Here is a 12249-nt window from a genome sequence, read left to right on the forward strand (position 1 = left end):
GACAGATATTTGGATGATACAGATGCTCTGAATATAGATATAGATACAGATACAGCTATAGAGATATCTCTACAGGAATGTTATAAATGTAAATAAGTTCAAGATGGCCATAGACACCTTCATGAAGACTAGTTTCACCAGGAAGAGGTTGCCCTACCTACCAACTCTCACAGTAGGTTGGAAGGCCCAGAGTTAATTATTACAGAATCACTTAGATGGCATGAGTTTTTCTTTAGGGTAAACAGGCTGTGTCAGAAGGAGTCATTCCCTCCAATCCTGGGACAGACAGAAATAGAAAAGATCTGTGGTGCTTTCCTCTGACCCTGCAGCCTGAGTAGCAAGCTCTCTCCAGATCGATCACATCTCCTGACCAGCCTTACCATTACCAGAATCTAGAAGGCCTGTCCAGCTACGCTCCAACCACAATTTAGCCCTGTATAACCAAATACACATTAATCTACATCGAGGCATCATCTCTGCTCTGTAATCATCTTTTCAGACTCTACTGTTTCTATCAACGGTGCTGTTTGCTTATAATGGCATTGAATTTGTAAACTTAAAATGCCTTGTCATTTTTATTTTTTTTTTTAATTTTTATTTATTTATGATAGTCAGAGAGAGAGAGAGAGAGAGAGAGAGAGAGAGAGGCAGAGACACAGGCAGAGGGAGAAGCAGGCTCCATGCACCGGAGCCCGACGTGGGATTTGATCCCGGGTCTCCAGGATCGCGCCCTGGGCCAAAGGCAGGCGCCAAACCGCTGCACCACCCAGGGATCCCTTGTTATGTTTTTATTAAAGAAAAAAAAGCGAAGAACACCAAAAGGTAAAATCATACCAAATTTTCAAAGTATTTAAGACCACTTCACCCCCCACACCTTTCCATGCACACACACACACACACACACACACACACATATGTGACACATTCATATGTGTGTGTTTATATATGTGTGTATATGTATATATGTTTATAACATGCTGTTTTCACTTAAAACTTATTCAGGTCAGTTTATTTAGACTTACTTCATTCTCATATTATTCCATTGTATAGACATACCATACTTAAAGATACCTTACGATGGTTATTTTGTTGTTGTTTTTTTTAACATTATGCTATCACAAACAAGGGCTACAGAAAATATCTTTGTATATATAGCTTTAAGTACTTTTGCTATCATGTCTTTATAAGGCAGATTTTCAGAAGTAAGATTGCTATAGCATACATAGGGTATCCTGTGTGAACAACTTTTAATAAATTCTGCGAGGTTATTGGGATCAAGTTTGGACTCCTCTTCTCCCTTATACTAATCTTCTCCTTTATAGGCTCCAATTAAAAAATCTATAGAAACATCACCTGTAATATCATCCTGCCATTTAATCCTGCCCCAACAATTTCCTGGCTATATACTGTTTAGATCCTAACATGCTTGGACACTGACTTTAGTTTCCTAACTGGCTTTTGTTTACCTGGCCTCTCATTCCACATTTAACAGTCGTATTAGCCTGCTCAAAAATTGCTATGCACAGATCACATCTCTATAACCTTCCATGAGTCCCCATTACCTAAAAAAAAAAAAAAAAGAATTTTAACCATGCATTCAAGATCCTTCACGATCAAGCTTCAGTCTTTCTCATTTTACCCTTATCTGTCCTATTTAAAAATTAGAACTGTAGCATCTAGAATTGTGGTTTGAATTTTAATGTATCTGACAGCAAAACGTATGTTCTTACTATCACAATATAATTCAATTCAACAAATATTTATTTGACATATGCTTCATGCAAAACACTTTGTTACATGCTAGAGAGGATCAAAATTTTAGAAATTATGGCACACGATTGACAATCATGGTGCCTGCCTCCTTGGCAGCAACAGTGCTTTGTGCTATGCGACCTTGCTTCTGACAATAGTGGTCAAAACAAATGTGGGCACCTAATCTGGCTGTCAGTTGCTATCTAATAAGCCACGTCAAAACCCAATTACTTAAAACAATGACAACATTTACGTGGCTCACATATCTGCAATTCAGGTAAAGCTCAGAGGAGATGCCTCAGTATAAGCTATGGTGGCTTAAAGGTTAGCGCTGGGAATCATATGAAACCACTTAAGTTATGGGCCCATAGAAACCAGGAGGAAGAACCCCGATTCTGTTCACTTTTATGCATATCCCCAACAGGGCACGGTACCAGATGCATAACAGATGCTCAGATATGTCGTAGGAAGAAATATGTGAATGACTAGAAAAAGGGAACACAAAAAGAGGCGTAAGTTAGCAGGGAGAAAGGTGAAATTATATTAGAATTATATAGAGTTTGAAGTTCCAGTGATAGTTCCCCACTGGGATTTCTAGTAAGTTAGTCAAGTGGGTCTGTGGCCCAGAAGAGAATTGAGGGGAAATGTTTAAGAAGCCATGAACAAGGTGAGGCTTTGACTGGATGAGACTGCCAAGGAGGAGTGAATAGAGGGAGACCGATGACTAATGCTCCAGCAAAATAATACGTGATTAATACTATAGGCTCAGACTCTGAACACCTGGATTTAACGCCTGTAACACTTGCTTCACTACTTACTAATTATGTGTTTTCTTGGGCTTAGCTATTTACTTTTTTTTTTTTTTAATTTTTTTTATTTATTTATGATAGTCACAGAGAGAGAGAGAGAGAGAGAGGCAGAGACATAGGCAGAGGGAGAAGCAGGCTCCATGCACTGGGAGCCCGATATGGGATTCGATCCCGGGTCTCTAGGATCGCGCCCTGAGCCAAAGGCAGGCGCCAAACCACTGCGCCACCCAGGGATCCCCTTGGGCTTAGCTATTTAAATCTCTCTGTACCCTGGTATCTTGTTATAACATTGTTATAATAATAAAATCTACTCCATAGGGCTATGGATTAAATAATATAATGCCTGCAAAGTACTCAGTTTTTAAAACTATTATTATTTTTTTTAACATCTAAAGTTTAGGAATGAGCAGAGAAAGAGCCAGAGAATAATACTGAGCTTCAGTGAAGGCCTTAGGAAAGCTTATATAACAGTCTTGATAAATGTTCACAGGAATAAATTGTCTCCTTTCCAAAATGGTTCTAGGACGATCTCTCCTACGTTAGATGCAGTTACAGTTACATGCATTGAGTTTCCAAACATCAGAGTTGCTGATTTTGTTAATAAAAAAGGGGGATGACATGGTGAGTAGTATTTCCCAAAACAACATTTCACAAAATTTGTGCTTTTTGGGGTGGTATAGTAATGCGTTGTGTGAAAACGATATGTTCTATACTCAAATAAATTTGAGAAATGCTGGATTAAACAGAATTAAATAGATGTTTCCTTAAATGCATCTGTTAACATGAGCCATAGTTGGCTAAGAAAGGGCTATCAAGAGCACCATTTTCCAGATTCTTGTAAGTTTTTCTAGGGATCATTCTGCTAACCCTACATGTAGAACACAATGTCGCAAAGTTAGCCAAGGAGGAATCTCTTGAGAAATTTCCTTAAAAAATCCATATTATTGGGGCACCGGAGTGGTGGGTGGTGAGCATCCAACTCTTGGTTCTGGCTCAGGTTGTGATCTCAGGATGGTGAGATCAAGTCCCAAGTCAGGCTCAAGGCTCATGGCAGAGTCTGCTTAAGACTCTCTCTCTCTCTCTCTCTCCCTCGAACTATAAATGAGTTTTCAAGATGGGGATTTCTGCAGATAATTGATGAAAGCTAATGATCTGATATCAGAAAAAGTTTAATTGTGGAAAAGTAGTTGTAGGTTCACCATGTAAAGAAATTTGAATTATCATTTCATGGAATTAGTGGAAATCTAATAGATTTCCCAGAATCCCCAACAGAACTTTGACACAAAGTCAGACTCTAATTTAAAAAAAAAATTTTTTTTAACTTGCCTAGAACTTGTTTCTAACACAGTAGGAACAGTTGTATTTCTGTGTACCTGTTTAAAATGTAATCTAAGACCAGTCTTCTTACCTGAGATTTACTTGGAGACCAATCAGGGCCAATAATACACAACCTAAGAGATGTATTGTTAAATCTAACTTAAAAGAGATTGTCCTAGGGGCACCTGGGTGGCTTAGTGGTTGAGCGTCTGCCTTTGGCTCAGGGCATGGATCCCAGGGTCCTGGGATCAAGGCCCACATCAGGCTCCCCTCCTGCTTCTCCCTCTGCCTGTGTCTCTGCCTCTCTCTCTGTGTGTCTCTCATGAATACATTTGTTTAAATCTTAAAAAAAAAAAAAGACTATTCTAGAACCATTTTGGAAAGGAGACAATTTTTTCCTGTGAGCATTTTATCAGGGAAGAATTCAACAAAGAGTGAATGGCTTACCATATTTCTACTTATACAGTCCTATTAAAACTTTTTTGGTAAAAATAAAAAGATAAAAGTATGGCATCACTTTCAAGCTTCTCTCTACACACTCAAGGAATTGTGCCTTTTGTATGTCTGACAAGATGGGTTTTGGCTGTGGTCAGTCCTGGCCTTTCCCAAAACCTCTGGCACACAGAGGTTGGGAGTGAGGGTAAATTAGTCTATGAAAGGCCACCTGTGCTACACTTTTCCAGACTGAAACAAACAAAAAACCCTAAAGAGATAAAACCACTAAATGCAACACACAATCCTAAACTAGCTCCAGTAAAGAATACCGTTGTGACAATTCATTAAACTTGAAAAGAGTTTGTGAATTCAATACTAGTGTCAATGATAATTTCCTGATTTTGATCCTGATACTGTGAGTTTCTGGAGAATGTCCTTGTTTGATGGGTTACATCAGCAAACCAGTAATGACGGGCGCCATGTTCAAAACTTATTTCCAAATGGTTCTGGGAAAAATATCCTCTGTGTTCTTCTTGCAGCTTTTCTGAAGCTTGAGGTTATGGTAAAACTAACAAGACTAAAATTTAGTCTTAAAATTAAATTTAATATTAATAAATTAATATTTATTGTATAGTTTGTGTTTATTGTTGATTTTCTCAGGTTCCCTGAATAAACTATCGTATCATCTGAAAATAATGTTACTTCTTTTCCGATTCTTGTGCCTCCCACTGTTCTGTCTTTTTAAATTGTGCTGGCTAATATCTCTAGAACGGTGTGCAAGAGTAGTAGTGGAGATAGCAAGATTTGTATACATAGTAAGCTTCTTGACTCTTTCCTAATCTTAGTGGAAATGTCTCTAGTATTTCTTCATTACTTACATTAAGTTCATTAAGGCCCTGGTTTTAGGGCCGAGGTGTTGTGGTCAGGAAATATGCATCAATTCTTATTTTCTTGAATGTTTTTATCAGAAAGTTTTTTGTCAAAAGTTTTTTTTGTTTTCCTATAGGGCACAATCACATAATTATTCCTCTTACATCTACTAATTTTTTGTTTATATGACTAGATTTCCTAACACCGAATCATCCTTGCATCCCCGAAATAAATCTCACTTGGTCATGGTATATTTTCTTAATGTGATATTTGTTTTTGAATAATTAATCTGTGTTTTTGCATTGACATTGGATGATTGCTTGCAAAAGTATTCAAGTGTTAGGATCACGTTCCTCCATACTGCTTGGAGCAGAGCAGTCTCCACCAAGGGCACTTGGTGACAATGGAAAAGTTGTGGGAGACAGGGGTAATGGGGAGATGGAGAGATCTGACTTCAGAGTCACACACACCTTTTGAAGGCTGCTGGCCCCCTTTTTTGACTTTGTGACCTGGGAAAAGCTCTTTCTTCTCTCCTACCTTCTGTTTTCTCATCTGTCCATTGGGTGAACCCACCACAATAAATTAGGTGGGGGCTAAATGACATCTGCAAAATCTGCAGCCCAAAGCCTGGCACAATGGAAGCTCACAACAGCACTGCAATGTTTTATTACAAATATTTTTCTTCTGTTGCTGCTCACGTTATAAAGGAAGTGGTGCTGGAATATATGTGAAGAGATGTCGTGGTTTCCATAGACACTCGATGTCTCGGTTTAAATGGTTCCCAGCATTTTGCTACGATTACTGAGCACAGAGGAGATTGAGCAGCTCGGTGAGCTGGGTGTGTATTTTGTCTCTGCCTCTACAGCCACCCCATTCTATACCAGAGGTTTGTATGTGAATAGTTTGCACTTGCTGAGGGCCAAGTGGGGCCAGGAAGGAGGACCGTGAAAGGAATGGAAAAAGAAGATACAATTTCTTGAGACTCTAGTCCATGCCAGGGACTACTTCATGTATATCTGCAGTTAAATCGGTGAGGAAAGCTGAGAGGTAGCATCAAGATCTCAAAACCGGAGAGAAGCATCTCGAGAGGCAATAAATAGGTAGGGGCATTGTTTCTCTGCGTAGGAGTCAAGATTGGCTTCTGTTCTTTTCCTCTCACTCAGACCTCTCCGAATGGAGGGGAATGGAGAGATATAGTCTCTCTGGGCTGAGCTCCTGGCTCCTTTATCTCTTAGTGTCCTGCACATCAGGAAACCACCCTGGACAAGGTAGTAGCCCTGCTTCTAAGACTCCTGAGTGAGGAGGAGGTAAGGATAGTGCTAATTTATTGATGTGTTTACTCTACAACTCTTTATTACTGACACATTTATTTTACAACCCTTTATTTGGATGGCAGGGATGAAAATGCTATCTACTGCTCTCAGATTGGTCAAGGGCTCCCACAAAATGCTGTGGGAGTGCCAGGGAAAAATATATTGGCCTAAAGACACTGGCATTTTTGCCAAACCTAGAAACTTGGAGCTAAGTAGAAGAGCAACATTTGTGGGAAACAGGTATTTAAGAAAGAGACACAGACACAGTCCATATATTTTGTTTCTGTCTCTTTCTTGCTGTCAACCTTGGACAAGTTCCTTATGTTTTCTGAACTTTAATTATATTGTCTGCAAAATAAGAAAATGTACCTAACATATAGGTGTTTGTGGCAAAGATTAAAGGAGCTAATACAGGTCAAACACTTAGCACAATGCCTGGTTCATGAATCCCCAAGCGACATGGCTATTACTATTATTATCTGGTCTTCAACAGTGTTCTTTAGGTCTTGTCTCTGTTCATAGTCCTTTCCTCAGACCTTGAGCTTCTTTCTTTAAAACAAATTACTGAAATGTAATTCCTACACCATAAACTAATCAGTTTAAATTATAGACTTTAATGGTTTTTAATATGTTTCAGAATGTTCCACAATCTAATTTTAAAACATTTACATTAACCCCCAAAAGAAAACCCATATTCATTAGCAATCATTTCCTATCCCACCCCCCCTACCCCACCCAACCCCCGGCTCCCCCCACAGCCAGTTCTAGGCAACCACCAATCTACGTTGTCTTTATAGACTTGCCTATTTGGAACATTTTATATAGATAGAATCGTATAAGATGTGGTCTTTTGTGCCTGGCTTTTTTCACTTAGCATAGTATTTCCGAGGTTTGTCTGTGTTGGAGCATCCTTTCCTTTTTACAGCCAAATAATATCCCACCATACAGATATACCACATTTCATTTATCCATTCACCTGTTGGAGGACATATGGGTTGTTTCTGCTTTTTGGCTCTTACGAATAATGATGACGTGAACATTTGTATGTAAGTTATATGTGAATGTATGTTTTCACTTCCTTGGGATACAGGCCTACAAGTAGAATGGCTGGAACTTATGGCAACTCTGTGTTAACCATTTGAGGAACTGCCACATTGTTTTCCCAAGTGGCATTTTACATTCCCACAAGCTCCTTGCGAGTATCCTGTCCAATATTTGTTTTTATCTGTCTTTTTCCGTAAAGCCACCCCAGGGGGTATGAAGTGGTATCATACTGTGTTATTGATGTGTTTTTTTCCTGATGATTAATTATGTTCAACATCTTTTCACCTGCTTATTGGCTATTTGTATATCTTCTCTAGAGAAATTCAGATCCTGTGACCATTTTGAATTTTAAGAGTCCTTTCACGTTCCAGATCAGATGTATGATTTGCAAATATTTTCTATCATTCTGTGGGGGGTCTTTCCCTTTCTTATGGCATTATTTATAACAGGAAGTTTTACAGGCTTATTTTTAATATAACTTATGGCAGACTATATTTCAGCATTTATCTCCTACAAAAATGCTCAAGCTGGTGGACCTTCCATGGGAGAGTTGGCTTTGTATTTCACTGACAACCACGAGGCCCTCGGCATGTAAAAATCCTTGACTCTTATTGCTTCCTGCCATAGTCATTGAGCCATGTGGGCATCGTCCTTTATGTGCTCTTCTGAAAGGAGGACCACTTCTTCTAGTCAAGGCCAACCCTCAAACTGGGTTCTTAACTCAGTCCTCACTCTCTCCCACAACTTTGCTCCATCACTTCATCTCCCTCTCTTCTAGATCTTTACCATTGCCCTCTCTATCTTCTCTCAGCATATAAACCAACTTAGCTTACTCCCTCCTATTTTAGAAAAAGCAAAACTTCTCATGATCTGACCCTCCAAGTTTCCAACACTAGCCATAGTCTCTACCCTGCACTTTACTTGGATGGTCTACTGACATATTCCAAATCAACACATCTAAGATTGGATTCCCTTCCTCACTCTACATCTGCTCCACTTCCTTTATTTACATTCTTAGATAATGGCACCATCATCTACCAAAATCACACCAGACTCTCCCTGTACCCACATTCCAGTACCAACAAATTTTCTTAAGTTATCTTGTGCTGGTAAGATATCTGTATCTATCTCTAGGCCTATGGCTATTTCTATATCTATATGTATATTACAGTCTGAACCATATTGTCTTAAACAAATACCCTATTTTGGTTTCTTAATATCTCTCCCTAGAAATATCGTATAGACCTCTAAACGATCTTTCTGCCTCTAGTTCTGTCACCATTAAAACCCATCCTCCTTAACATACCAAGAACAACTGAAGCAAAACCTGTTACTCTTTCAGCATCTGAATGGTAGATAAGGGTTGTTAACCTTACAAGGTAATATGCGTTATTGGTTATGTGACTTTTTATAACTCTCTTGTTCTTCCGGAGCTTTCCATCTCTCATCTGTGAAATGGGAATGAAAATACTTAGTCTTAGAGTCACTGTGAAAATTGGATGAGAAATATTTGGCATTGTAGGGCACCTCTGAGTCTGCAGAGAACATTAGACTCATTTGAGAGCTACAGAAAGGCCCGACTTAAAGTCAGGAGCTCCTTGGGGAATTCCTTTTTTTTTTTTTTAAGATTTTTATTTATTTATTTGAGATAGAGAGCACAAGTTGGGGTGGAGGAGGGGCAGTCAGAGGGAAAGGGAGAACCAGGCTCCCCACTGAGCAGGAAGCCTGAGGTGGAGCTCAATCCCAGGACCCTGGGGTCATGACCTGAACCGAAGGCAGTTGCTTAACTGACTGAGCTCCACAGGCATCCCTCCTTGAGGAACTCTTAAGAACAAAGACATTGTGGGGTTTTTTTTTTTCTATAATATGAGATTTTGTAAAAATTAATAGAAATAATAAAGACAAAGTACCTAACAGAATGTCTCGCAAAACATGGGACAAAACATAGAAAATAAGTGACAACAAAATCCAAGCTGAAACAACTATGCTGAAAATTGATTCTTCTAAGTATTGACCATACTCTTGTTGACATCTGTTTTTTTAGGTCTGTAACAATTCTACCCAAAAGTGAGCTTTTGTTGGTGGTGGTTGGTGGTGATGGGGTTTAAATTTGTCATTCTAACGGATAGTCAGCAGGGGGATTATAAATGATCCAGGATGTATGTTTTCCAAATTCAATAGCAGTTAGCATTCCCCAGATGTTAGCTCTGCTGACCTTTGGTTTTCAGAGGTCGCCTTGGCTTCCCAGTCATGGTACTTTTCTTTTCTCACTGAGTACAGGCTGGCATCCATCCCAGTTTCTCCTTTGAGATTCAGCAGAAGACCCTGATGGAGGAGGACAATACTCAGAGGGAGGATCCCAAGCAAGAGGGAGCTGATGAGGTGCATGTCGGTAAGAACTCTCGGTGTGCATTTCATTGGTGGAGATTTTCAGTAAATATTTACCAGTGCCTACTGTCTGCCATACCTGCTGGGAATGATCTGGCATTTTCCAGTGTAAATGCAAGAAGTGCAGTAAGCACCAGAAAAATAGCCGGAGGCCAACAATCCTTGTCTAGAGCTCCAGTCATGTGCTTACTTACCTCACTGAGGACAGGTTGAGGTTTGTTTAGACCAGAGATTGAATGACAAGCAGGCCAAAGCAACTGGTGTGGAGAGGTCTTTTTCGGTGACTCAGCAGTCATTCAAAAATTAAAGGCCACACACAAAAAGGGATGAGATGGGATGCACAGGGAAAGGCATTCCATTTTTTTGGGCACTCTAGAAGAACAGCTGATTTTGCTACCTCCTTCCAGGAGGGCAGAGGACCCCCAGCCATTTCCAATCCACAAGGCTTGCAGTGCGGGTTGAAATCTGTAATGTATTCCCTCCGTATTCAAAACAGAAAGAATGGACTCATAAAATGCATATTTTCCTCAATATTTTTTATTATGCCTCAGATGATCAAGTCACGGTGGGCATAGGAGAGGCTATTAGGGATATGCTGGGGACGGGGTGTCAGTTAACCTCACTAGTATTTCCCCACCATGAGCTGACTATCTCTGCACTGCAAAGCCCTCTTCTATTAAGGGAGAGTGATTTCATGCCAGATTTAAATTTTAATTGACTCATTCTGCTAAGTTCTAGATATAGAAGTTAAAATAGAAAGCCTCTGTATCAGTATAGGTTCTCCACATAATCTCTCTCTACATATATACATAGATATATGGAGTGAGGGAAGAGAGAAAGATTGATGGATTGATTGATTTTACAGAATTGTCCGCTGTGGTTGGGAAGCCTAGCAAGTCTGAAATCTGTAGGGTTGGCCACAGGCTGGAAATTTAGGCAGTGTTTCTGTGTTGTAGCCTCAGGGGGAATTTCTTCTTTGGGAAACCTCAATCTTTACTCTTAAATTCTCTACTATTGGATGAAACCTAATCACATTCAGAGGGCAATTTGCTTTACTCAAAGTCTACTGATTTAAATGTTAATTATATGTTAAAAAAAAAAATCTTCATAGCAACATCTAGACTGGTGTCTGACCAAACAACTGGGCACCATAACCTAAGTTGGCACAAAATTCACCATCACTGTCTTCTTACTTTACCAAGGCCAGGGATAGGATTGGGATAAGTTTTCTGCATGCAATGACTATTTTGTAATACACATGAAGCAGAAGGGCAAGAAATAGGCAGCATTGAGCAACACTCCGCCCGGAGTGAGGTGTCCCAAAGGGTCTCAAGGAATCTGTCCCACAGCTTCCCCCTGTATAAAGGATTCCATGAGCAGATCAGGACCCTCAGAAAATGTACAAATAAAATCCAACCCCCATTTGAGAAGCAGAGAAAGAAAAGTCAGTAAAAGAAAGTCAGATAAGCTTTTGATTTTTATATTGCTTATTGCATCCTCTTACCCTCAATAAACACATTCCTTTTTTAGTTCCTCAAAAAAAAAAAGTTTTCTGAACTGCTGTTCTTATTAAGAAAGAGATTAATGAATACGATACGTGCAAAAAGCCATAAGTAGTGTATTGTGATTGAAACTGGCCCTCCTTGCAGGGAGAGGAGGGAGGAAATGGTAAGTTACTCACTGGGAAACTAACCTGAACTAAGCAAATGATTTATTTTTTTGTTTATTTGCTTAATGCTAAACTGAAGATTCTGGATTTATTTTATCTAAAGTCTTGATCACTAAAGAATTCTTAAGCATTGCAGTGATGAGATTAGATTTTCAGTATTCAAGACCAATTCATGTGGTTATTCAACAAATATTTTATGGTGTCTCTCATGGTTAAAGTACTGTGGGAAGCACTGGGTATATAATGGTGACACACATAGAAGAGTCCCTGACTCAAAGCTGAGATTTTAGTGGGGATGTGAGAAAAGAAAAGGACAAATAAAATAATTATGAATTTTAATTAGTTTTGTTGAGACCAGAGGCTTGATTTGCAAGTTTACAATTCCAAGCTGCCTACTGGTGTCCACTGGGCCATCACATTCTTGTCATAAGTGTAAAGTTTAAATACTGAGTAATCACTCAGCAACAGCCCTATAGCCTCATCCCCTCTTCCACCAAGACACATGGGTTTTGATACTTTCTCTCTTTCCAAAATGTGGATCTTAGCTTTCCCTTTAGACTCTTCCACCTCCTATCACCTTGGGTGAGTCTTGCCAACCACATACCCAGTGCTCCCTAGCTCCAGGAATAATGAAACTATATCTCCCCTGAGC

The 12249-nt window shown here is 39.5% G+C and overlaps 1 protein-coding gene across 19 annotated transcripts in view; it reads left to right on the top strand.

The window, feature by feature from the left end:
• PHLDB2 (pleckstrin homology like domain family B member 2) overlaps positions 1 to 12249 on the top strand; it is a 217427-nt gene that overhangs the window by 92434 nt on the left and 112744 nt on the right. For all 19 annotated transcript variants that reach the window (XM_072722694.1, XM_072722705.1, XM_072722716.1 and 16 more), the window contains exon 2: positions 9821 to 9932. In XM_072722694.1, the coding sequence (XP_072578795.1) occupies positions 9869 to 9932 (64 nt within the window). In that variant the 5' untranslated portion in view covers positions 9821 to 9868. The remainder of the gene's footprint in view (positions 1 to 9820; positions 9933 to 12249) is intronic.

This window comes from Vulpes vulpes, chromosome 1 (genome assembly GCF_048418805.1).
Source record: "Vulpes vulpes isolate BD-2025 chromosome 1, VulVul3, whole genome shotgun sequence".
NCBI classification, from domain to species: domain Eukaryota; kingdom Metazoa; phylum Chordata; class Mammalia; order Carnivora; family Canidae; genus Vulpes; species Vulpes vulpes.